Source organism: Bombina bombina, chromosome 1 (genome assembly GCF_027579735.1).
Source record: "Bombina bombina isolate aBomBom1 chromosome 1, aBomBom1.pri, whole genome shotgun sequence".
NCBI lineage: Eukaryota > Metazoa > Chordata > Amphibia > Anura > Bombinatoridae > Bombina > Bombina bombina.
In genome coordinates this window covers 187,753,034-187,779,989 of record NC_069499.1, presented here as the reverse complement: position 1 = coordinate 187,779,989, position 26,956 = coordinate 187,753,034, and the positions used below count along the sequence as shown (strand labels likewise).

The 26,956-nt window shown below is 41.4% G+C and overlaps 1 protein-coding gene and 1 long non-coding RNA gene across 4 annotated transcripts in view; one reads left to right on the top strand and one right to left on the bottom strand.

Moving 5' to 3' along the window:
- Nucleotides 1-16,587, top strand: part of LOC128645046 (uncharacterized) — a 43,069-nt gene extending 26,482 nt beyond the window's left edge. The window contains exons 2-3 of the long non-coding RNA XR_008400070.1: nucleotides 46-115; nucleotides 16,368-16,587. This is a non-coding gene — a long non-coding RNA (uncharacterized LOC128645046). The remainder of the gene's footprint in view (nucleotides 1-45; nucleotides 116-16,367) is intronic.
- Nucleotides 1-26,956, bottom strand: part of PSEN1 (presenilin 1) — a 332,444-nt gene that overhangs the window by 269,625 nt on the left and 35,863 nt on the right. For all 3 annotated transcript variants that reach the window (XM_053697784.1, XM_053697782.1, XM_053697783.1), the window contains one exon: nucleotides 17,358-17,590. In XM_053697784.1, the coding sequence (XP_053553759.1) occupies nucleotides 17,358-17,590 (233 nt within the window). The remainder of the gene's footprint in view (nucleotides 1-17,357; nucleotides 17,591-26,956) is intronic.

Here is a 26,956-nt window from a genome sequence, read left to right as displayed (position 1 = left end):
TACGAGTATGATGGTGACAAATGACCCATAATTCTATTTTTTCAGGAGGCTGTCGCTGCATTTATTCATCATCTTACAGACGTATGGATCATTACGAAATATTAGCAGGATGTTGGTATGAACTTTGAAACTTAGCTGTTACATACAAGACCCAATAGAAGAGCACAATTTTAATAGCTTTCCATTGGCATGAATAGGTTAATAAATCTGGCTGACAGTATATTTTCTGACAACATATTTTGCAGCACTATGACAATAGGTAAGAGAGTAATACCAGACAAATCTATAAAAGGGAGACATGCCAGAAAAAAAATATAGATCTGAGAAACATATTGATTCAGTTATCAGGGAGAGCACTGGTTAGTCAGAATGATTTCTTTGTCTAAAAAGTATATTCCTGTTTTTGCAGTAAACCACCAAATTCTTTGTAACTGACACTGCATAACTGAATTGTTTAAGCAGAAATGTTTAACCACTTCTCAGAAACCTCTTTGGCTTTGTTTGATTTCATGTTTCAGCTGTAACTCTTTGCTGCCTAACTGCTGAGCTGTTTTAGAGTGTAGATGCTACTCACATTTAAGCCCCACTGTATGTACACACTTTTTTTTTTTTTTTTTAGAAAGTCATCAGTACCTGCAGGTTCACACTATACCATTATTTAATATATATATATATATATATATATATATATATATATATATATATATCATGACACGTGAGAATTCAACACTGTATTGAAGCAGTTTGTGAAAACACTGCTGCCATCTACTGCTCTTGCAAATGAATAACTGCTGAAAGTATTGCAAAATTGATGTCATATAGTGCTCTAGGCACTTGTCTACTTAGCTGCTTTTCAACATAGGATTACTAAGAAAATGAAGAAAATTTGATAATTGAAATCAATTGGAATTTTTTTCAATGCTACATCATGAAACAAAAAACAAATTTATGCTTACCAGATAAATTCCTTTCCTTCCTGGCAGGGAGAGTCCACAACTTCATTCCTTACTGTTGAGAAATACAACACCTGGCCACCAGGAGAAGGAAAAGACACCCCAGCCAAAGGCTTAAATATCCTTCCCACTTTCCTTATCCCCCAGTCATTCTGCTGAGGGAACAAGGAAAAGTAAGAGAAACATCAGGGTATAAAGCGCCAGAAGAAATATAAAAAGGGAGCCGACCCAACAAAAATAAATTAGAGGCGGGGCCGTGGACTCTCCCTGCCAGGAAGGAAAGAAATTTATCTGATAAGCATAAATTAGGTTTTCCTTCCATAAGCAGGGAGAGTCCACAACTTCATTCTATACTGTTCGGAAAACTATACCCAAGCTCCAGAGGACACTGAAGGAATAACGGGAGGGAACAAAAGAGGGGCGGACCCTATTCTGAGGGCACCACAGCCTGCAAAACTTTTCTCCCAAAAGCTGCTTTGGCCGAAGCAAACACATCAAACTTGTAAAATTTAGAAAAGTGTGTAAGGAGGACCATGTAGCCGCCTCACAAATCTGATCCATAGAGGTTTTGTTCTTAAAACTCCAGGAGGAAGCCACTGCTCTAGTAGAATGAGACGTTATCCTCTCAGGAGGCTTTTGTCCCACTGTCTCGTAAGCTAAGCGGAGGATACTCCTCAACCAGAAAGATAGGGAAGTTGTGGTAGCCTTCTGCCCCCTATGCTTCCCCGAAAATATGACAAAGAGGAAGATTGTCCTTAGTAGCCTGAAGATAAAACTTCAAGGCACGAACCACATCTAGATTATGAAAGGAGGGTTCCTCTCTTGAAGGAGGTTTATAAACTGAAGTGTATCCTCAGATAGCTGGGACATAGTAGCTAAATCCGACAAATATTTAGAGGACTCTAGGTCAGGAGAACTATGTTTAACCTTTCTCTTACGTTTGCTAGAGGGAGGTAAGGCACTCAGGGCCGCAGACATCGTCGATTGTAACTGCGCGATAAAGTCAGCAGGAAAAAAGCCCCCCTCTAGATGGAGGATTAGTTAAGCTGCAGGGAACTGCATGTGGAGCGGGTAGTGTAGATTCCCGAGAGGTAGACGGCTCAGGGACTAATAGCGCTATGAGTATTAGCAGGCTAGTCTCCCTCCGTAGACTTTAGAACAGTGCTTAGACAAAATAGAACTAAATTGAGCAGGCGGGCTAACTACGACCTCCTCACAATAAAAACAGAAAAATTAATCAGTACAGAAGTAGCGGAACCTTCTAATGTAGTATCAGAGTCCTCCATAGCTAAGTATATATCCAAAGAAGGACAAACAAAAAAACGCTTTTATTCAAAAAACGTCACCTTTATAATCCCAACGGCTGGGGCACTCACCACCTCCTAGACCCAGACAGCTAACAGTGAAAACGCTCTCCTTAGGAGTAATGTCCACAGTAGGATAAGAGGGAAATAAAAAAGACCACACCCGGTCACGTGGTGCGTAGGAAAGGACTTCCCCTGCTATGAAAAAGGTGCTAAGCTATTATGAGCTGCACAACACTCAAAAACGAAAGTGAATCCTGTTTGTACCAAGCCAAAAGCACACAGTGTATGAGCCCAAAAACTCTCACATTAAAGCAGTTGTAAATAACCCCTAGCTGTTCAAATAATCTCCCTGGAGATATTAACCCTTGATCCTATTGAGGCATAAAGGAGCCACACTGTGACCCTGTTTAGCAAAAGTGTATATAAAAAACGGTCTTACCCTCCAGGATCTATGCTGTGGAACAGGCACAGCCTCTTAAGTGTGACAGTCTTGCAACGCTCTGACATGGACTTGAATGTGTAACAGCAAGCAGTGAAAATTGTCAACACTGATTGCTCCGGAAATGTTATGCGACAGTCTGGATGGGTTCGCAGAAAAACTTTTCCTGCATCTCCAGATTCTAACTAACTTTCACCAATACACTCAATGAGAGGTTGACATAATTCCAGTCCTTTCGTGAAGGGAACATACCCATTACAGGACTATCCAAAATCTTCTGACACTTCTCTGACACCTCCTATAGTGACGAAAGGCAAAGAATGACTAGGGGATAGGGGAAGTGGGAGGGATATTTAAGCCTTTAGCTGGGGTGCCTTTGCCTCCTCCTGGTGGCCAGGTGTTGTATTTCCCAAAAGTAAGGAATGACGTCTTAGACTCTCCCTGCCTTATGGAAGGAAATTTAGGTTTCGTATCCATTTAAGAAGCAGCATCTAAACAGCGCAACATGGCCTGTGAGAGAGCAAGGGGAGACACTACACAAGAATATCCTTATGCAATAATAAAAAGTGTGCAGCAGACTAGCAATGTCCACTGCAAATTGCAGCGAAGGCAGGACGACAAGTTCCCTAGCTGGGAACCTTGTTTGCACATCAAATTATAAATGGGCACTATAAATAGAATATAACTTGGTCTTTCAGTAGAAAATGTAGTCTTGCAAATAGCAGCCATAATGAGGTGCTTTCAAGCCTTAGGATCCTACACAAGAAAAAAAAAATTAAGCGCAAGAGTCCGTGTTCTTATGCAGCAATACAACTCTGCATGAACACAACCTCTGCTCTTCTGACCCACACAGGGATGGAGACAGATTGGGAGGCACAGGAATTGCCATTTGCTAAAAATAAAATACAGCAACATAGACACACAGCAAACTACTATTCAAACTATAAATTAGAAATACCACGTGTGTTGTGCATAAAAGGTATAATAAAGACAAAATGCTTCTTTCTTATGAGATCACTTGTTGAAAATCATACCTAGGTAGGCTCAGGAGCAGCAAATCACTACTGGGAGCTGAGCTAAAAAGAGATTGGTGGCTACACATATATGCCTCATGCAATGTGTTCAGCTAGCCACCAGTAGTGCACTGCTACTCCTTCAAAACAGTAGTAAGCAAAAACTTATGTATAGAGGGCGCCTATTGGGCTAAAGATATCAACACTTTCAAATATTCAAAGATATTTATTAAAAGTATAACCGTAAGATAAAATATGGGACGTCTCCCTATACAGATAGCCTAAATAATCAGGCGTTATATAAAACAAGTGCAGCATTCACAATGTACGTTGCAATATAACAGGCTAGCATTCAAAAATAAAATGTAACAGTGTCCGTTATATTTAATATCAGATGATACTATTATGTTTCAAATCCAAAATATTGTTACACAGTCTTATTAATGTATACCACCAATAATGCGTACTACAAGACTTTCAATCAGATACCACTCCAATTGGTGATTCAGTTGCTCTATGAACAAAAATGGTACCTCTCAGAGCGGTAATGGTTCCATTCAGAGCCAAAGAAACTTTTCAAAGACCACAGTTTTTCCAATATATAATAGATGGATAATACCTGTATCACCGTAGAGATTCTGGACTGGTAAGCAGGTATATTACCCTTTCGTGTAGTGGGTATATTACCCTTTTGTATAGATGTGAAAAAAGAGAAAGAACAGCACAGAACAAAAGCTAGAATAACTTCCATGCTTGTTCATTTATATTGCAACTCAGGGTGCGCGTTTTTAGCTCACTATGCCCCTTCACAGAGAAAAAATATCCTGTAGCATATCAGTCTTATCCTGCCCAATGACAGTCCAGCGCCAAAATACCAGGCGATTCTTCTCTGAACAAGGGAAGCAACAACCCCAGATGATCGTTTCGGCCTTCTGTGGGCCTCGTCAGTGAGATGCAGTTGTATCTCTCTAAGGGCATGTGTGCACGGGCTCCACGTCTGGCTTACCCATTACTCTTAGGGAGACCCAAGAGTAATTTACATAAATGTGAAAAAGAGAAAGAACAGCTGACAATGCAAACAGTACACAACAATATATGACATGGTTGTTGCACAAGATAAGGACATCATTTATAAGGACACCATTTATAAAGGGAGCCCACTACATGTCACAAACATCTTGATAAAGCCCTGAGAAGGGCGAAACGCGTAGTTTGTGTGGCACTGATATCGTTGTGGATCAATATACACAATTACTGTCTCTACATGGTCTATGGACTTTTTAACATAACCCGGGCTATTATTAATTCTCTAACTACTACAAAAAAAATCTAAGCTGGAATCTGGAGGGTGAGAACATATTTAATACAACTTTTATCTCCTGCGTGCAAAGCACTAAGTGCAGTTTTCCAGTTTCATATTGCCAATTGTCTGTACTGGCAAATAGCAGCTAGCTGTCTCCAGAACCATTATCTGTTTACCCTGCTAAGACAGAGGTCAATCCGTGACGTCAGACGCTAACAGTCACGTGGAACAACTCACTTGGAAAGTGACTCAGAGAAAGAGCAGAAGTACCTCACTATACGAAAGGGTAATATACCCACTTAACGAAAAGGTAATATACCTGCTTACCAGTCCGGAATCTCTACAGTGATACAGGTATTATCCATCTATTATATATTTGAAAAAACTGTGGTCTTTGAAAAGTTTCTTTGGCTCTGAATGGAACCATTACCGCTCTGAGAGGTACCGTGTTTGTTCATAGAGCAACTGAATCACCAATTGGAGTGGTATCTGATTGAAACTCTTGTAGTACGCATTATTGGTGGTATACATTAATAAGACTGTGTAACAATAGTTTGGATTTGCAACATAATAGTATCATCTGATATCAAATATAACGGACACTGTTACATTTTATTTTTTGAATGCTAGCCTGTTATATTGCAACGTACATTGTGAATGCTGCACTTGTTTTATACAACGCCTGATTGTTTAGGCTATCTATATAGGGAGACGTCCCATATTTGATCTTACGGTTATACTTTTAATAAATATCTTTGAATATTTGAAAGTGTTGATATCTTTACCCCAATAGGCGCCCTCTCTATACATAAGTATTTGCTTACTACTGTTTTTTCTTAGACAACACTTTGGGGAAGCTGTCTTTCAGAGAGGTGTATGATACCAATTCCTATAGCGCATAACTATTCTCTTACACTCACTATACATTTACTCCTTCAAAAGCAAAACTGAACTCTCAAAAGTAAAATCAGTGTCTATAAGCCAAAGAAAATATTAGAGAAAAACTGATTCAAACAGTATTTTTTTTTCAAAAAAAGGGATATTACTTGCTACAACCAGAGATAGAGCCTCTTTATCTTGATCAACTTGCAATGATCTTTATATGTTATTAAGTATTATAGGATAATTCAATGTGTTATTCCAATTTATGTAACACAAAAGGAATGCCTGGTTTAGAAAGATAAACTGTGTCCTGGTGAAACTTCTGGAAGGCTGCCATGGTTGGTCTTGGCACTTGGGAGCTTTTTTCCAGTATCTTCCAGCTTTCAATATTAGTGCTCATTCCAGACATCGACTTAAAAAGAGACACTAAAGTCAAAATTAAACATTCATGATTCAGACAGAGCATGCAGTTTTAAGAGACTTTCCAATATCAAATTGTGCACAGATTTTTTTTAGATGCTCACTTACTGAGGCACCAGCTCCTACTGAGCATGTGCAAGAGTTCACAATGTAAAGGTATATGAATACGTGATTGGCTGATGGCTGTCACATGGATGATTGACTGGAAATCTTCACAAACCAAGGAGGAGACATTAGCCATGATAATGGGCTATTTGAGGTGGCAATGGGGAGTGCTTAAAACATGACTGAAGGACTAGTAAGCCAAATTTAGCATTAGTGCCTGCTGAATGAAGACTGTAGATCCCTAGTTTTGCTACTTCATAAATTGCCATTTTTTTCATTTGCTGTGTTGAAAAAAAAAAAAAGTCAGCTAAAATTGTATCCATCACTACATAAAAATTGTAATTTTGAACCTGTACTGTTTATTACTGGAAAGTTTAAAATTGGGATCAAACTATATGGTGAGCACACTAATATATTTCTTAGTTTTTCAGATTTTGCCTATTTGCTCGAGAGTACTTAGCTGCTCTGTGTTTGAAGAACATGGAACTGATTTACTCCCTCAAATTCTGTGCTATTCCTCAAACTTAAAGGGACAGTCAACACCAGAATGTTTGTTGTTTTAAAAGATAGATAATCCCTTAATTACCAATTCCCCAGTTTTGCATAACCAACACAGTTATAATTATACACGTTTTACCTCTGTAATTACCTTGTATCTAAGCCTCAGCAGACTGCCCCCTCATTTCAGTGCTTTTGACAGACTTGCATTTTAGCCAATCAGAGCTGTCTCCATGGTAAAGTCACTTGCAAGGGCTCAATGTTATCTATATGAAACACGTGAACTAATGCCCTCTAGTGGTGAAAAACTATCAAAATACATTTAGATTAGAGGTTGCCATTCAATTAGCATATGAACCTCCTAGGTTTAGCTTTCAACTAAGAATACCAAGAGAACAAAGCAAAATTGGTGATAAAAGTAAATTGGAAAGTTGTTTAAAATTACATGCCCTATTTGAAACATGAAATTTTTTTTGGACTTGACTGTCCCTTTAAATTAAAAACTTAAAATTATGCTTACCTGATAATTGTCTTTTCTTCAGATGGAAAGAGTCCACAGCTGCATTCATTACTTTAGGGAAATAAGAACCTGGCCACCAGGAGGAGGCAAAGACACCCCAGCCAAAGGCTTAAATACTCCTCCCACTTCCCTCATCCCCCAGTCATTATGCTGAGGTACAAGGAACAGTAGAAGAAATACCAGGGTGAAAAGGTGCCCGAAGATTAAAAAATAGGAGACGCCCCACAGAAAAAATACAGGTGGGGAGCTGTGGACTCTTTCCATCTGAAGAAAAGAAAATTACCAGGTTAGCATAATTTATGTTTTTCTTAAACATAAATGGAAAGAGTCCACAGCTGCATTCATTACTTTTGGGAAAACAATACCCAAGCTATAGAGGACACTGAATGCAAAAAAGGGAGGGTACATTAGGCGGCCCATTCTGAGGGCACCAGGCCTGAAAAACCACAACCCAACCCAACCCCGCTCCATCTGAGCCAGGCAAAAAACTAGAAGGAAAAGGCCCCAAAGGACACTGACCCGCAGATAGGCCGAAAGCCTAACTAGAGACTGCAAGCAGACTCACTGAGCCAACACTCCTCCAGAACCGTCGCCCAGCAGTCGTTCCCCACACAACCCTTACTAGTACAGTACCAAAATTCCCAAAAGGGAGAGAACAAGGGTAAGCCAAAGGGATACCCAAAAGGTACAGCAAAATCCATAAAAGGAAAGACCCCCTTCAAATGAAGGACAAGTCCACAGAGACCTGAATGGATCCCGAGAACAAGGCGAGACGACGCCCAACCCACAAGGAGCAACTGGGCATCATCAAGGAGAAGAAACATCTCCCAAACATTGTGCAACAGCACCGAAAAAGATAGCTGAAGACAAAGTCCTCAAAAACGTCAGAACTCATAGACTGAGCAAACAGAAAATTACAAGCAGCAAAACTCAGAAAATAAACATTTGAGTCCAGTAACACGCTGCCATCCATATGATGACACGAAGAAAACACTATCCGTAAGGAAGAAGACCGAAATTGCCCAACCTCTAAGACAGAGGACACTCTCCAGGCAATCCAGGCCGCCAAGCCTACTCACAGATCTCAAAGGGGGAGAGGCACAGAACCTCTAAAAAAGAAGGTCCACTGTCACCCCCAAGACCTGAAGATGAACAACAGATCTCAGATCCTACACCTAGCCGGACCAGCCCAAGCAATGGCAGATTGAAAAGTAAGGGAGCCGAAACGAACCCCAAAACCGGCCCCCAAAAGGCGGAAGAATGAACACAGCCACCTCAACCTAAAGACAAAATGAGCAGGCGCTAGACCCAAGGAGATCTAGCAAAGCCATCCAACTAAGTCTCAAAGCGGAAACATAGTATGAAACATAGTATGAAAAATAAAAATAAAATTCATCCTAACTGGATAAAATAAGATAACAGGCAACCCGAAGGTTAATGCCCAAGAAGAACAGAAAGATCCGCAGGACCAGCTTAACGGAAAACCTGTTCTTCCAATAAAACTGGGAAGAATCTCGATAACAAGACTTAAAGGAGATTACTTCATCCCCATATGTCTAACGAGGTGAGCCATTCGAAGGAGGAGACTGACGAGTCCCATAACCGAGAAGGATAGGGTCCCCAAACAGCTCAAAAATGTGTCCGAGGAAGACACAAAGGAGAGCCAATCTGTAACGAAAGACACAACACTCAGGAACAGTTACACCCGCAGGGAACCGCGCATGCCCTCCAGTGGCTGAGAGACCTGGGGCAATCGGGCATGAGCACAATCGCAAATAAACATCTGGACTTTGTAGACACGCAAGCGCCAAAAGTATGTAAAAGCAAAAACGTAGCACAACCTCCGGGGGGGAACAATCCACACTTAACCTGAGTTAACCGCATGTGTAGTAGTAGGGAGCAGTAGGGAACTCGCCTCCCGGAGGACAGGGCCCCCCGAGGCGAATAGCTCAGCAGTCCCTTGAATCCCCGAGCCCGAGGAATAAGGCACTCTAGGACGGCCTAAAGAACATCACTGACTGACCTGAGTCAATGGGGCCAATTCACATTCTTCACAGGACGAAGAATCTGAATCAGAAAGTTGAACAATCTCAACATCAGCATCCTCCATAACTGGATAAAGGATACCAAAAAAATGGACTATATATAAAACAATTTAAACGGCACCTGACACCCACAATGGCTGGGGCACTCACCACCTCCTATAAACCAGACACCAGCGGACTAGAATTCTCCATCGCCACACAGTCAGGAATGCGGAAAAGGGAGACCAGAACGTAGATACGCCCGGTCACAAGGTGAACCATACAGTCCAAAAAAAAGGAGGAGTGCCCAACCATAAGGTTACGCCACTTCGAAAGGCCGTTATGTTCCAAAAGCCACGAGCCCAGTTAACACTATACATAAGCAGATTGAATCACATAAACAGGATTAAAAAACATAATTTATGCTTACCTGATAAATTTATTTCTCTTGTAGTGTATTCAGTCCACGGGTCATCCATTACTTATGGAATATATTCTCTTCCCAACAGGAAATTGCAAGAGGATCACCCAAGCAGAGCTGCTACATAGCTCCTCCCCTCACATGTCATATTCAGTCATTCGACCAAAACAAGACGAGAAAGGAGGAACCATAGGGTGCAGTGGTGACTGAAGTATTAATTAAAATTTAGATCTGCCTTAAAAAAAGACAGGGCGGGCCGTGGACTGAATACACTACAAGAGAAATAAATTTATCAGGTAAGCATAAATTATGTTTTCTCTTGTTAAGTGTATTCAGTCCACGGGTCATCCATTACTTATGGGATACCAATACCAAAGCTAAGTACACGGATGATGGGAGGGACAAGGCAGGCACTTAAACGGAAGGAACCACTGCCTGTAGAACCTTTCTCCCAAAAACAGCCTCCGAAGAAGCAAAAGTGTCAAATTTGTAAAATTTTGAAAAAGTGTGAAGTGAAGACCAAGTCGCAGCCTTGCAAATCTGTTCAACAGAGGCCTCATTCTTAAAGGCCCAGGTGGAAGCCACAGCTCTAGTGGAATGAGCTGTAATTCTTTCAGGGGGCTGCTGTCCAGCAGTCTCATAGGCTAAACGTATTATGCTACGAAGCCAAAAGGAGAGAGAGGTTGCCGAAGCTTTTTGACCTCTCCTCTGTCCAGAGTAAACGACAAACAGGGAAGAAGTTTGACGAAAATCTTTAGTTGCCTGTAAATAGAATTTCAGGGCACAGACTACGTCCAGATTATGCAAAAGTCGTTCCTTCCTTGAAGGAGGATTAGGACATAATGACGGAACAACAATCTCTTGATTGATATTCCTGTTAGAGACTACCTTAGGTAAAAACCAAGGTTTAGTACGCAGAACTACCTTGTCTGAATGGAAAATCAGATAAGGAGAATCACAGTGTAAGGCAGACAATTCCGAGACTCTTCGAGCTGAGGAAATAGCCATCAAAAATAGAACTTTCCAAGATAAAAGTTTAATATCAACGGAATGAAGGGGTTCAAACTGAACTCCTTGAAGAACTTTAAGAACCAAGTTTAAGCTCCATGGAGGAGCAACAGCTTTAAATAAAGGCTTAATCCTAGCTAAAGCTTGACAAAAAGCCTGGATGTCTGGAACTTCTGCCAGACGCTTGTGCAAAAGAATAGACAGAGCAGAAATCTGTCCTTTTAAAGAACTAGCTGATAAGCCTTTTTCAAAGCCCTCTTGGAGAAAAGACAATATCCTCGGAATCCTAACCTTACTCCACGAGTAACTCTTGGAATCGCACCAATACAGGTATTTACGCCATATCTTATGGTAGATTTTTCTGGTAACAGGCTTTCGTGCCTGTATCAAAGTATCAATAACTGGCTCGGAGAAGCCACGCTTTGATAGGATCAAGCGTTCAATCTCCACGCAGTCAGCGTCAGAGAAATTAGATTTGGATGATTGAAGGGACCTTGTATTAGAAGGTCTTTCCTCAAAAGGTAGAGTCCATGGAGGACAGGACGACATGACCACTAGGTCTGCATACCAGGTCCTGCGTGGCCACGCAGGCGCTATCAGAATCACTGATGCTCTCTCCTGTTTGATCTTGGCAATCAGTCGAGGGAGCAGAGGAAACGGTGGAAACACATAAGCCATGTTGAAAAACCAAGGAGCTGCTAGAGCATCTATCAGCTTCGCTCCCGGGTCCCTGGACCTGGAACCGTAAAGAGGAAGTTTGGCGTTCTGGCGAGACGCCATGAGATCCAGTTCTAGTTTGCCCCAACGATGGACCAGTTGAGCAAATACCTCCGGATGGAGTTCCCACTCCCCCGGATGAAAAGTCTGATGACTTAGAAAGTCCGCCTCCCAGTTCTCCACTCCTGGGATGTGGATCGCTGACAAGTGGCAAGAATGAGACTCTGCCCAGCGAATTATCTTTGAGACTTCCAACATCGCTAGGGAGCTCCTGGTTCCCCCTTGATGGTTGATATAAGCCACAGTCGTGATGTTGTCCGACTGAAATCTGATGAACCTCAGTGTTGCTAGCTGAGGCCAAGCTAGAAGAGCGTTGAATATTGCCCTTAGCTCCAGAATATTTATTGGGAGGAGTTTCTCCTCCTGAGTCCAGGATCCCTGAGCCTTCAGGGAATTCCAGACTGCGCCCCAGCCTAGGAGGCTGGCATCTGTTGTTACAATCGTCCAATCTGGCCTGCGAAAGGTCATGCCCCTGGACAGATGGACCCGAGATAACCACCAGAGAAGAGAATCTCTGGTCTTTTGATCCAGATTTAGTAGAGGGGACAAATCTGAGTAATCCCCATTCCACTGACTTAGCATGCATAATTGCAGCGGTCTGAGATGCAGGCGCGCAAATGGCACTATGTCCATTGCCGCTACCATTAAGCCGATTACTTCCATGCACTGAGCCACTGACGGGCGTGGAATGGAATGAAGGACCCGGCAAGCATTTAAGAGTTTTGATAACCTGGCCTCCGTCAGGTAAATTTTCATTTTTACAGAATCTATCAGAGTCCCTAGGAAGGAGACTCTTGTGAGTGGTGATAGAGAACTCTTTTCCACGTTCACCTTCCACCCATGCGACCTTAGAAATTCCAGAACTATCTCTGTATGAGACTTGGCAATTTGAAAGCTTGTCGCCTGTATCAGGATGTCGTCTAGATACGGAGCCACCGCTATGCCTCGCGGTCTTAGAACCGCCAGAAGAGAGCCCAGCACCTTTGTAAAGATTCTTGGGGCCGTAGCCAACCCGAAGGGAAGAGCTACGAACTGGTAATGCCTGTCTAGGAAGGCAAATCTTAGGAACCGATGATGATCTTTGTGAATCGGTATGTGAAGGTAGGCAATCCTTTAAATCCACTGACCCTCTTGGATCATGGGTAGGATAGTCCGAATAGTTTCCATTTTGAATGATGGAACTCTTAGGAATTTGTTTAAAATCTTTAGGTCCAAAATTGGCCTGAAGGTACCCTCTTTCTTGGGAACCACGAACAGATTTGAATAAAATCCCTGTCCTTGTTCCGTCCGCTTAACTGGGTGGATCACTCCCATTACTAGGAGGTCTTGTATGCAACATAGGAATGCCTCTTTCTTTATTTGGTTTTCTGATAACCTTGAAAGATGAAATCTCCCTAGAGGAGGAGAAGCCTTGAAGTCCAGAAGATATCCCTGAGATATGATCTCCAACGCCCAGGGATCCTGGACATCTCTTGCCCACGCCTGGGCAAAGAGAGAAAGTCTGCCCCCCACTAGATCCGTTTCCAGATAGGGGGCCATCCCTTCATGCTGTCTTAGGGGCAGTAGCAGGTTTTCTTGACTGCTTGCCCTTGTTCCAGGACTGGTTAGTCTTCCAGGCCTGTCTGTAACAAACAACGGTTCCTTCCTGTTTTGGGGCGGAGGAAGTTGACGTTGCTCCTGCCTTGAAGTTTCGAAAGGCACGAAAATTAGACTGTTTGGCCTTGTCCTGAGGAAGGGTATGACCCTTACCTCCCGTAATGTCAGCGATAATTTCTTTCAAGCCGGGCCCGAATAAGGTTTGCCCCTTGAAAGGAATATTAAGTAATTTAGATTTAGAAGTCACATCAGCTGACGAGGATTTAAGCCATAACGCTCTGCGCGCTTGAATGGCAAAACCAGAATTCTTAGCCGTTAGTTTAGTTAGATGTACAATGGCATCAGAAACAAATGCATTAGCTAGCTTAAGTGCTTTAAGCTTGTCCATAATTTCATCCAATGGAGCTGAGTGAATGGCCTCTTCTAGAGACTCAAACCAAAATGCTGCAGCAGCAGTGACAGGCGCAATGCATGCAAGGGGCTGTAAGATAAAACCTTCTTGAACAAACATTTTCTTAAGGTAACCCTCCAATTTTTTATCCATTGGATCCGAAAAAGCACAACTATCTTCCACCGGGATAATGGTACGCTTAGCTAAAGTAGAAACTGCTCCCTCCACCTTAGGGACCGTCTGCCATAAGTTCCGTGTAGTGGCGTCTATTGGAAACATTTTTCTAAATATAGGAGGTGGGGAAAAGGGCACACCAGGTCTATCCCACTCCTTGCTAATAATTTCTGTAAGCCTTTTAGGTATAGGAAAAATGTCGGTACACACCGGTACTGCATAGTATCTATCCAGCCTACATAATTTCTCTGGAATCGCAACTGTGATACAGTCATTCAGAGCCGCTAAAACCTCCCCTAGCAATACACGGAGGTTCTCAAGCTTAAATTTAAAATTAGAGATCTCTGAATCCGGGTTTCCCTGGATCAGATCCGTCACCTACAGAATGAAGGTCTCCGTCCTCATGTTCTGCAAACTGTGACGCAGTATCTGACATGGCTCTTGTAGCACCAGCGTGCTCTATTCTTACCCTAGAGCAATCGCGCTTGCCTCTTAATTCTGGCAATTTAGATAATACTTCTGTCAGGGTATTATTCATAATATTAGCCATGTCTTGTAAGGTGATTTGTATGGCCGTCCCTGATGCACTTGGCGCCACAATATCACGCGCCTCCTGAGCGGGAGGCGAAGGTACTGACACGTCATAACTTCCCCCTCGTTGTCTGGTGATAATTCCTTTATAGATAAAGACTGACCTTTATTATTTAAAGTGAAATCAATACATTTAGTACACATGTTTCTGTGGGGCTCCACAGTGGCCTTTAAACATAGTGAACAAACAGATTCATCTGTGTCAGACATGTTTAAACAGACTAGCAATAAGACTAGCAGACTTGGAAAAAACTGTAAATAATTTTACACACATACCTTGTTTGCAGGGTTCCCCGCACGCTATTCCCTTTCTGAAAGTTACCTCACTCCTCAGAATATGCGAGAACAGCCAGTGGATCTTAGTTACTGCCGCTAAGATCATAGAAAACGCAGGCAGATTCTTCTTCCAAATACTGCCTGAGAATAAACAACACACGCCGGTGTCATTTTAAAATAACAAACTTTTGATTGAAGAAATAAACTAAGTATAAAAACACCACAGACCTCTCACAACGTCCTATCTATTAAGTTGCAAGAGAATGACTGAATATGACATGTGAGGGGAGGAGCTATGTAGCAGCTCTGCTTGGGTGATCCTCTTGCAATTTCCTGTTGGGAAGAGAATATATTCCATAAGTAATGGATGACCCGTGGACTGAATACACTTAACAAGAGAAAAAACCCTGATCAATAATCCCTCTCAGGAATTATTAACCCTTGATTCCAAGATACTAAAGGAGTCCAACTGAGACCCTGTATTTTCCATGTGAGTTCGCAGGAAAAAATGAGTTACAGTACATTCATGAAGAAGTAAAATTAAATGATCTTACCGGAATCTACGCCCTGGAACAGGAATACGGCCCTTCAAGTGTGACGGATAGTAGCCTCGCCTCCGCAATGAACTTGAGAGAAAAAAGCAGGCAGTGAAGCGAAGTTAGACAACGCCGATTGCTTGTGGAGTTGTTAAAATTAGTAGGATGGTTTCGCAGAAAGACTCTTCCTGCATCTCCGGACTCTAACTTTCATCCAAGCCCTCACTGAGAGACTGACAGGATTACTTAAAACTCCTGTCCCATGTTGAAGAGTACTACCCTCCATAAGAGACGAAAACAAACTTCTCACACTTCTCTGCCAACTTCCTGGGACGAAAGGCAAAGAATGACTGGGGGATGAGGGAAGTGGGAGGAGTATTTAAGCCTTTGGCTGGGGTGTCTTTGCCTCTTTCTGGTGGTCAGGTTCTTATTTCCCAAAAGTAATCAATGCAGCTGTGGACTCTTTCCACTTATGAAGAAAAAAGAACAAATTTTAAACAAAAAAAAACAGACTTTCCCTGGTATTTTATTTAAATTTAGCTAATTATTTAACTCAGGGGCTGATATTAAAGTATATATACTCAGCCTGAGAGTGAACACTTTTGTAGCTTGTCCAGCACTATACTATGCTCTATATATCATTTTTGAATATATATTAGAGTATGATATTTTATCAATGTAGCAAGTATTTCTAAAGCAACTTTATTTAAAAAATAATATAATCATTATAATACCTAGGCTATATTCCTGCTCTGTGCTGTTTACATTTTGATTTATATTTAAGTTTTCCATTTAAGAGTGGTAGCTTCACATGCAATGATGATTACAATATATTTTATATAATATTAATGGTTGGTGGGTCCCAGTCAATCTATTTTATTTTATTTTTTACAGCTAATGTATAAAAAGACCTGACTTGATAATTACTTAACTTATGCAGATTTTATACTATTCTACCCTAAATAACTAACTAAAAAGGAGGTGCCCTTTTACGATTTTATTAGAGGCTACATTTTAAGTATGCTCTAACCCAAACAATGCTTTGTACCAAGATCTGGTACCAAAGTTAAAATGTGGCTGGTTTTTTCTGCATTTAGGATGTTTATCTGTTTGTATTATCTGTGTATTTTCAGACAAATAAACATCTGTGCCCAAAGAGGCCAATGGATGAGGAAAAGTGACCAATCATTTTAATAAACAAACAGTCCTCGTCGCTGCAGCCTTCAGAGTACTGTGTGTAACAGAAGAGAGGAAGTGGAACAAATCACAAGGCTCCAGCTGGAAGGGGTGCAAGCTGCAATGGCCAAACGGCCAAAATTGAAAATCCAAATCAAAAAGGGTATGCAGCCGCACAAATGTAAAAGAGGCACCAAGAAAAAAGGTTGTTTAAAACTAAAACGACTTTATTAGGTTTAAAAACCATTGTGAGGACAATTTTGGCTATGTACTTTGGTTTTTAAACCTAATAAAGCTGTTTTAGTTTTAAACGGCCTTTTTTTCTTGGTGCCTCTTTTACATTTGTGCGGCTGCATACCCTTTTGTTTTCAATCATTTTAATACCATACTCAAAATAGGTAAAAGCAGTACTGGTACGAGCAAGAAGGGTAAGGTGCTCAAATAAAAAAGGCTCCTGGGATATTTCCATCTTATTCAACGTGGTTCCAAATAATCCAATAATCAATATGCATTTATGAAAATGTAAATTGAATTAGCAAGTTAATGAAATGTGACACCTGTGCTTTTCAACAGAACAAAGATCAATAATATCCAAGTATCTGTTTGGAATGGTGTACTCTGTATTACACAATTCTATAAAACCACATACTTATGGGATTAAAAAAAGTGCTCTGACTGCCTGGATTTTGCAGATCTGGTGTTTTCACCAACATCTCAGAACAGATATTTTTAGATATTTTGTGTGCAATGTGAACATGAAAGGTGTGCTGATATAATTTAGTAAAATAAACAATTATGCTCCTGTGAATAAACCAAATGCCATATCAGTCATTTTGGGGGTCTAAAGAAAATTATTATATTGATTAATCCGTTTTCTCATTATAAAAAGGAGAGCATGAAAGACTGAACAGACAGGGATACTAAGATCACAGTGTATCACCACTTACAGCTGTCCATCGTTCCGAGTGTAAAAGCTCACGGACTTGATAGTTGCGACGACAACGACCATGCAGAGTGTGACGGGCACAAACAGCATGATTACATGTTTGGCTCCATACTTTAACGTCAATTCTTCATCCTCTTCATCATCCTGTTCCAGCACTTGCTGGGAGCTGCTCTGTGTCTGCCCATTGCTCTGAGATTCCGAGCGTTCATTGCTTCTTCTGTCATTACTGTCATTCTACACAACATAAAAACAAGTTATGGATCAGCTTTTGAGGCAGTTTATTATTTAAATAAAGGATCATTGCAACATCGAAACAACTCATAGTTAAAACTTGGTTTTACTCCAGAAGGGGGTCAGATAACCTAACCATTTCTTAAAGGGACATTAAAAACTAAATAAATCACTGATAGAATGATTTATTCAGAGCAAATATTAATCTGAGAATAATATATAAAAAAAAAATTTAAAATGACAGTTTTTTTGAATATTGAAAAAATATTGGTAACATTCTAATCTCAATAAAGCAGTGAGCGCCGCCATATTGTTACTATGGTTTGTTTTTCTGCTAAGGCCAATTAGGGACAGTTATAAATAGCTTACTAGAGTGTGCAACCTATGAATGTGTGGATTACAGGAATTTGGAAAGCCCATAATATTCAGAATTAAATTATATGAATCACATATCACATGAATGCTGCAGATAAATATTTTAGAAGCCCCTTTTTCTTGGCTGGGTTGCATACATGCAGTGAAAATGACCATTTTACCTAGAGTACTATATCTATTCCAGACCCTCCCTGACTCCTATATACCCACATTTCATACTCTATTACATAAATATATATGGCATGGAACAGTCCTAGAGTATCCAAATCCACCCTTTAACTATCTAAACAGAATAGGGGATTGGGAGTACCTTTTTTGGTAAAATACAGAAGAGCAGCCATACTCCAAAGAATAGTAGATTGGTGTAAAAATGAATGCAAACCATAAAGAATGGGTCCAATTAGAACATCACCTGCTACAAGAAAGGCAACTAGGAGGTAGATGCTGGCTCCTGATGAAAACATGGCCCAAAATAACACACACCTACCCTATAGTGAATGAAATATTCCAAACCTGGAAAACGATCCTTAATACACCAAACTATCTCCTCAATACCATCCCCATTGACGTCTATAATGTTAGACGACTCTCTACCATTTGCGGAACTCTTCCGCCACACCAACAACATACCAATTGGAGAAAGATTAAAAACAAACAGAACTAATTGAAAATGGTTTAGACCCTTTCAAGAACTGGCTTACCTATCTTCAGCTCCAACACCTCATCAACACACCTTAACAAACATAACCTCTTCAGACATCCATTTGAGATTTTGTGCTCAGGGAATCTTTAAATTAGAGGAACACTATCATTGATATATAAACTACTAATAACACCGAAACCTCCCCTATTACCTTCATACACTAATGCTTGGTCACGGGACCTTATGACTCTCCCATCTAGGGAAGAATGGAACACTATATTCCTATGAACAGCCAAAGCATCCATTTCGGCATCAATACTAGAAACTAATTACAAGGTACTATTAAGATGGTATTTAACCCCAAACTGGATTAAAGCAATCTTTCCCAATGCATCAGATAGATGCGGGAGAGAATGTGGAGAAAGAGGCACTCATCCACATATGGTGGTCATGCCCAATTATCTCAAAATGTTGGTCCTCAGTGATAGCAGAGATAAATAAACTACTTTCTACACACATACCATTGGAAACCGCTAACATATTACTACCTAAACCTATTCCTAAATTATCGAAAACGCAAAACAACGCTCTACAGGTTATTCCTAGATATTGGAAACAAAAAACGGTGCCCACCATCTCAGAATGGTGCTCCCAAGTACATTCCACAACCCTACTAGAAAAATTACACTATCAATTAATAGACCAGATGGACTTATATTACAGTATAGCTATGGTCTTGCACATTGAGATATAGGACTGCTGCCCACCACTCTAATGAAACTCCCAACCAAGTCACACATCTTATTTTATTGCAGAAGATGATTCAATGTTTTAACGTTTTCATGTTATTTCAATTATTTTGTTAAAAAAACCCAATGTAAATGTTAACTTTTATTTTGTATCTAACATCGGCGGTTACAATGCCTCCTTTACCAAGATACAAATATCATTCAGGTATTATCATACTCACAAACTCTTTGTAAAATGGACAGTACTCCATGGACTACTTACTATATTATAACTGTGAGACTAACCCCATATATCTAAAGGAGTAAATCTATTTTGTATTGGGACGATGGAAGAAATGAAAAAACATAATTTATGCTTACCTGATAAATTCCTTTCTTCTGTTGTGTGATCAGTCCACGGGTCATCATTACTTCTGGGATATAACTCCTCCCCAACAGGAAATGCAAGAGGATTCACCCAGCAGAGCTGCATATAGCTCCTCCCCTCTACGTCAGTCCCAGTCATTCGACCAAGAATCAACGAGAAAGGAGTAACCAAGGGTGAAGTGGTGACTGGAGTATAATTTAAAAGATATTTACCTGCCTTGAAACAGGGCGGGCCGTGGACTGATCACACAACAGAAGAAAGGAATTTATCAGGTAAGCATAAATTATGTTTTCTTCTGTTATGTGTGATCAGTCCACGGGTCATCATTACTTCTGGGATACCAATACCAAAGCAAAAGTACACGGATGACGGGAGGGATAGGCAGGCTCATTATACAGAAGGAACCACTGCCTGAAGAACCTTTCTCCCAAAAATAGCCTCCGAAGAAGCAAAAGTGTCAAATTTGTAAAATTTGGAAAAAGTATGAAGCGAAGACCAAGTTGCAGCCTTGCAAATCTGTTCAACAGAGGCCTCATTCTTAAAGGCCCAAGTGGAAGCCACAGCTCTAGTGGAGTGAGCTGTAATTCTTTCAGGAGGCTGCTGACCAGCAGTCTCATAGGCTAAACGTATTATGCTACGAAGCCAAAAAGAGAGAGAGGTAGCAGAAGCTTTTTGACCTCTCCTCTGTCCAGAATAAACGACAAACAGGGAAGAAGTTTGGCGAAAATCTTTAGTTGCCTGCAAGTAGAACTTGAGGGCACGAACTACATCCAGATTGTGTAGAAGACGTTCCTTCTTTGAAGAAGGATTTGGACACAAGGATGGAACAACAATCTCTTGATTGATATTCCTGTTAGTGACCACCTTAGGTAAGAACCCAGGTTTAGTACGCAGAACTACCTTGTCTGAGTGAAAAATCAGATAAGGAGAATCACAATGTAAGGCTGATAACTCAGAGACTCTTCGAGCCGAGGAAATAGCCATTAAAAACAGAACTTTCCAAGATAACAATTTTATATCAATGGAATGAAGGGGTTCAAATGGAACACCCTGTAAAACGTTAAGAACTAAGTTTAAACTCCATGGCGGAGCAACAGCTTTAAACACAGGCTTGATCCTAGCTAAAGCCTGACAAAAAGCCTGGACGTCTGGATTTTCTGACAGACGCCTGTGTAACAAGATGGACAGAGCTGAAATCTGTCCCTTTAATGAACTAGCTGATAAACCCTTTTCTAACCCTTCTTGTAGAAAAGACAATATCCTAGAGATCCTAACCTTACTCCAGGAGTAATGTTTGGATTCGCACCAGTATAGGTATTTACGCCATATTTTATGGTAAATCTTTCTGGTAACAGGCTTCCTAGCCTGTATCAGGGTATCAATAACCGACTCAGAAAAACCACGTTTTGATAAAATCAAACGTTCAATTTCCAAGCAGTCAGCTTCAGAGAAGTTAGATTTTGATGTTTGAATGGACCCTGTATCAGAAGGTCCTGTCTTAGAGGTAGAGACCAAGGCGGACAGGATGACATGTCCACTAGATCTGCATACCAAGTCCTGCGTGGCCATGCAGGCGCTATTAGAATCACTGATGCTCTCTCCTGCTTGATTTTGGCAATCAATCGAGGAAGCAGTGGAAAGGGTGGAAACACATAAGCCATCCCGAAGTTCCAAGGTGCTGTCAAAGCATCTATCAGAACCGCTCCCGGATCCCTGGATCTGGACCCGTAGCGAGGAAGTTTGGCGTTCTGGCGAGACGCCATGAGATCTATCTCTGGTTTGCCCCAACGTCGAAGTATTTGGGCAAAGACTTCCGGATGAAGTTCCCACTCCCCCGGATGAAAAGTCTGGCGACTCAAGAAATCCGCCTCCCAGTTCTCCACTCCCGGGATGTGGATTGCTGACAGGTGGCAAGAGTGAGACTCTGCCCAGCGAATTATCTTTGATACTTCCACCATTGCTAGGGAGCTTCTTGTCCCTCCCTGATGGTTGATGTAAGCTACAGTCGTGATGTTGTCCGACTGAAACCTGATGAACCCCCGAGTTGTTAATTGGGGCCAAGCTAGAAGGGCATTGAGAACTGCCCTCAATTCCAGAATGTTTATTGGAAGGAGACTCTCCTCCTGATTCCATAGTCCCTGAGCCTTTAGAGAATTCCAGACAGCGCCCCAACCTAGTAGGCTGGCGTCTGTTGTTACAATTGTCCAGTCTGGCCTGCTGAATGGCATCCCCCTGGACAGGTGTGGCCGATGAAGCCACCATAGAAGAGAATTTCTGGTCTCTTGATTCAGATTCAGAGTAGGGGACAAATCTGAGTAATCCCCATTCCACTGACTTAGCATGCATAATTGCAGAGGTCTGAGGTGTAGGCGTGCAAAAGGTACTATGTCCATTGCCGCTACCATTAAGCCGATCACCTCCATGCATTGAGCTACTGACGGGTGTTGAATGGAATGAAGGACACGGCATGCATTTTGAAGCTTTGTTAACCTGTCCTCTGTCAGGTAAATCTTCATTTCTACAGAATCTATAAGAGTCCCCAAGAATGGAACTCTTGTGAGAGGAAAAAGAGAACTCTTCTTTTCGTTCACTTTCCATCCATGCGACCTTAGAAATGCCAGAACTAACTCTGTATGAGACTTGGCAGTTTGAAAGCTTGAAGCTTGTATTAGAATGTCGTCTAGGTATGGAGCTACCGAAATCCCTCGCGGTCTTAGTACCGCCAGAAGGGCACCCAGAACCTTTGTGAAGATTCTTGGAGCCGTAGCCAATCCGAATGGAAGAGCTACAAACTGGTAGTGCCTGTCTAAGAAGGCAAACCTTAGATACCGGTGATGATCTTTGTGGATCGGTATGTGAAGGTAAGCATCCTTTAAATCCACTGTGGTCATGTACTGACCCTCTTGGATCATGGGTAAGATTGTCCGAATAGTTTCCATTTTGAACGATGGAACTCTTAGGAATTTGTTTAGAATCTTTAAATCTAAGATTGGCCTGAAAGTTCCCTCTTTTTTGGGAACCACAAACAGGTTTGAGTAGAACCCTTGTCCTTGTTCCGACCGCGGAACCGGATGGATCACTCCCATTATTAACAGATCTTGTACGCAGCGTAGAAACGCTTCTTTCTTTATCTGGTTTGTTGACAACCTTGACAGATGAAATCTCCCTCTTGGGGGAGATAATTTGAAGTCTAGAAGGTATCCCTGAGATATGATCTCTAGTGCCCAGGGATCCTGAACATCTCTTGCCCAGGCCTGGGCGAAGAGAGAGAGTCTGCCCCCCACTAGATCCGGTCCCGGATCGGGGGCTCTCGGTTCATGCTGTCTTTGGGGCAGCAGCAGGTTTCCTGGCCTGCTTGCTCTTGTTCCAGGACTGGTTAGGCTTCCAGCCTTGCCTGTAACGAGCAACAGCTCCTTCCTGTTTTGGTGCAGTGGAGGTTGATGCTGCTCCTGTTTTGAAGTTTCGAAAGGGACGAAAATTAGACTGTCTAGCCTTAGCTTTGGCTTTGTCTTGAGGTAGGGCGTGGCCCTTACCTCCTGTAATGTCAGCGATAATCTCTTTCAAACCGGGCCCAAATAAAGACTGCCCCTTGAAAGGTATATTAAGTAATTTGGACTTAGAAGTAACATCAGCTGACCAGGATTTTAGCCACAGCGCCCTACGTGCCTGTATGGCGAATCCTGAGTTCTTAGCCGTAAGTTTGGTTAAATGTACTACGGCCTCCGAAATGAAGGAATTAGCTAGTTTAAGGACTCTAAGCCTGTCCGTAATGTCGTCTAGCGTAGATGAACTAAGGTTCTCTTCAAGCGACTCAATCCAAAATGCTGCCGCAGCCGTAATCGGCGCGATACATGCAAGGGGTTGTAATATAAAACCTTGTTGAACAAACATTTTCTTAAGGTAACCCTCTAATTTTTTATCCATTGGATCTGAGAAAGCACAGCTATCCTCCACCGGGATAGTGGTACGCTTAGCTAAAGTAGAAACTGCTCCCTCCACCTTGGGGACCGTTTGCCATAAGTCCCGAGTGGTGGCGTCTATTGGAAACATCTTTCTAAATATTGGAGGGGGTGAGAACGGCACACCGGGTCTATCCCACTCCTTAGTAACAATTTCAGTTAGTCTCTTAGGTATAGGAAAAACGTCAGTACTCGCCGGTACCGCAAAGTATTTATCCAACCTACACAGTTTCTCTGGTATTGCAACGGTGTTACAATCGTTGAGAGCTGCTAAGACCTCCCCTAGTAATACACGGAGGTTCTCCAATTTAAATTTAAAATTTGAAATATCTGAGTCCAATCTGTTTGGATCAGAACCGTCACCCACAGAATGAAGCTCTCCGTCCTCATGCTCTGCGAGCTGTGACGCAGTATCAGACATGGCCCTAGCATTGTCAGCGCACTCTGTTCTCACCCCAGAGTGATCACGCTTGCCTCTTAGTTCTGGTAATTTAGACAAAACTTCAGTCATAACAGTAGCCATATCTTGTAATGTTATCTGTAATGGCCGCCCAGATGTACTAGGCGCCAAAATATCACGCACCTCCCGGGCGGGAGATGCAGGTACTGCCGCGTGAGGCGAGTTAGTCGGCATAACTCTCCCCTCGCTGTTTGGTGAAATTTGTTCACATTGTACAGATTGACTTTTATTTAAAGTAGCATCAATACAGTTAGTACATAAATTTCTATTGGGCTCCACCTTGGCATTGGAACAAATGACACAGATATCTTCCTCTGAGTCAGACATGTTTAACACACTAGCAAAAAACTTACAACTTGGTTATAATCTTTTTTAGCAAAAAACGTACTGTGCCTCAAAGAGGTACTAACGATTAAATGACAGTTGAAATAATGAACTGAAAAACAGTTATAGCATCAAACTTTAAAACAACAAAACTTTTAGCAAAGGTTTGTTCCCATTAGTAAAATAACAATAATTAAATTTGACATAAAAAATACAAAGCAACGTTTTTATTCACAGTCACTATAAGAATTCTCACAGCTCTGCTGAGAGAATTTACCTCCCTTCAAAGAAGTTTGAAGACCCCTGAGATCTATCAGAGATGAACCGGATCATGCAGGAAATATAAAAGTAACTGACTGGTATTTTTTGATGCGTAGCAAAGAGCGCCAAAAACGGCCCCTCCCTCTCCCACACAGCAGTGAAGAGAAACGAAACTGTCACAATTAAAGCAAAAAAACTGCCAAGTGGAAAATAATGCCCAAATATTTATTCACACAGTACCTCAGCAATGTAAACGATTCTACATTCCAGCAAAAACGTTTAACATGATAAATAGTTATTAAAAAGGATTAGTGACCTTTAACAGAGTAGTTCCGGTGAAATACCATCCCCAGAATACTGAAGTGTATACATACATGTCATTTTAACGGTATGGCAGGATTTTCTCATCAATTCCATTCAGAAAATAAAAACTGCTACATACCTCAATGCAGATTCATCTGCCCGCTGTCCCCTGATCTGAAGCCTTTACCTCCCTCAGATGGCCGAGAACAGCAATATGATCTTAACTACTCCGGTTAAAATCATAGTAAAAAACTCTGACAGATTCTTCCTCAAACTCTGCCAGAGAAGTAATAACACGCTCCGGTGCTATTTTAAAATAACAAACTTTTGATTGAAGTCATAAAAACTAAGTATAATCACCATAATCCTCTCACACATCCTATCTAGTCGTTGGGTGCAAGAGAATGACTGGGACTGACGTAGAGGGGAGGAGCTATATGCAGCTCTGCTGGGTGAATCCTCTTGCATTTCCTGTTGGGGAGGAGTTATATCCCAGAAGTAATGATGACCCGTGGACTGATCACACATAACAGAAGAAATGATCTATTAAAGGTAAAAGTAGACAAATTTGATAGGGATGACCAAGATTACAAACAATTTGAAGAGGGCAATTATGCTGATACATATACATCACATAGATGGAAATTTAATAGATTTAAAGGAAATGTACAACAACAAAAAGAAAACTCAAGAGTCAGTAGAAAACAAATATCAACAGAATCAAACATCTAGAGAACACACATACCAGAGGAACCAAAACCAATGGATTGAAGTAAAATACAACAACCAATATTATAATAATAAAAGGTATGCCATCTAATAAGGAAAATAAACAATCAGAATCGCATCCAAATAAACAGATTCATATCCTAATAGAGGGTGGTATAATGATTATAATAGAGGCTACAACCTTAATAGGGGTAATGTTAGTAATCAACAAACACTGACAACAAGAAATACTTATGCCCCAATACAAAATAGATTAGCTCATTTAGATAGAGATAATGATAGGTCACATAATTATTGATATAAAAGGTACAAAAAAAAAAAACACTATTGAAAGAAGAAATGTACAACACCAACCAAATCCATCAACATCAGTAGAACATCATTTTTTAGAGAGAGGTCCCTACACAAACAGACAACCAATATTAGAACAGAGACAGGGCCAAAGAAAAAGAAATTTCTCAGGAGACAAGGAAAACAGGGGAGAGGTTTACATAAAGCCAACAGACAAGCGAAAAATATAATTTATGCTTACCTGATAAATTCATTTCTCCTGTAGTGTAGTCAGTCCACGGGTCATCCATTACTTATGGGATTATATCTCCTCCCTAACAGGAAGTGCAAGAGGATCACCCAAGCAGAGCTGCTATATAGCTCCTCCCCTCTACGTCATATACAGTCATTCGACCGAAACCATACGAGAAAGGAGAAACTATAGGGTGCAGTGGTGACTGTAGTTTAATTAAAATTTAGACCTGCCTGCCTCCTGCAATCGCTCTTCTACACATTTTCCCGAGGAGTGTTCCAACCCACGTCTCTAAATTGGTCATCTTTGTCCTAGCGGCCACAAAACTGGCAATAGCAAGGGCCTGGAAACAAACCCATCCCCCAGATGTAACGGCTGTTACATCTATAATGCAGGTGTACGCCACAATGGAACAAAGTTTCTATTCCCATATGGACAAGGAAGAGCTTTACTGGCAGATTTGGGAGTCCTGGTTTAACTACCAGGGAGCTCAAAGCTAAATACCTAGTCGAATTAAAGGTTCCAGTCACCCCTACCACCATATTCTTGTCCCTCCCCCTTCCCCCTGTCTCCCCCTTCCCCCCTCATGTAGTATGAAAGCTCATACTCCTCCTTCCCCCGCCTCTTCTCAATCTAAAACCCCCCAGCCTGGAGATGCGCACTATAATTACCAGTT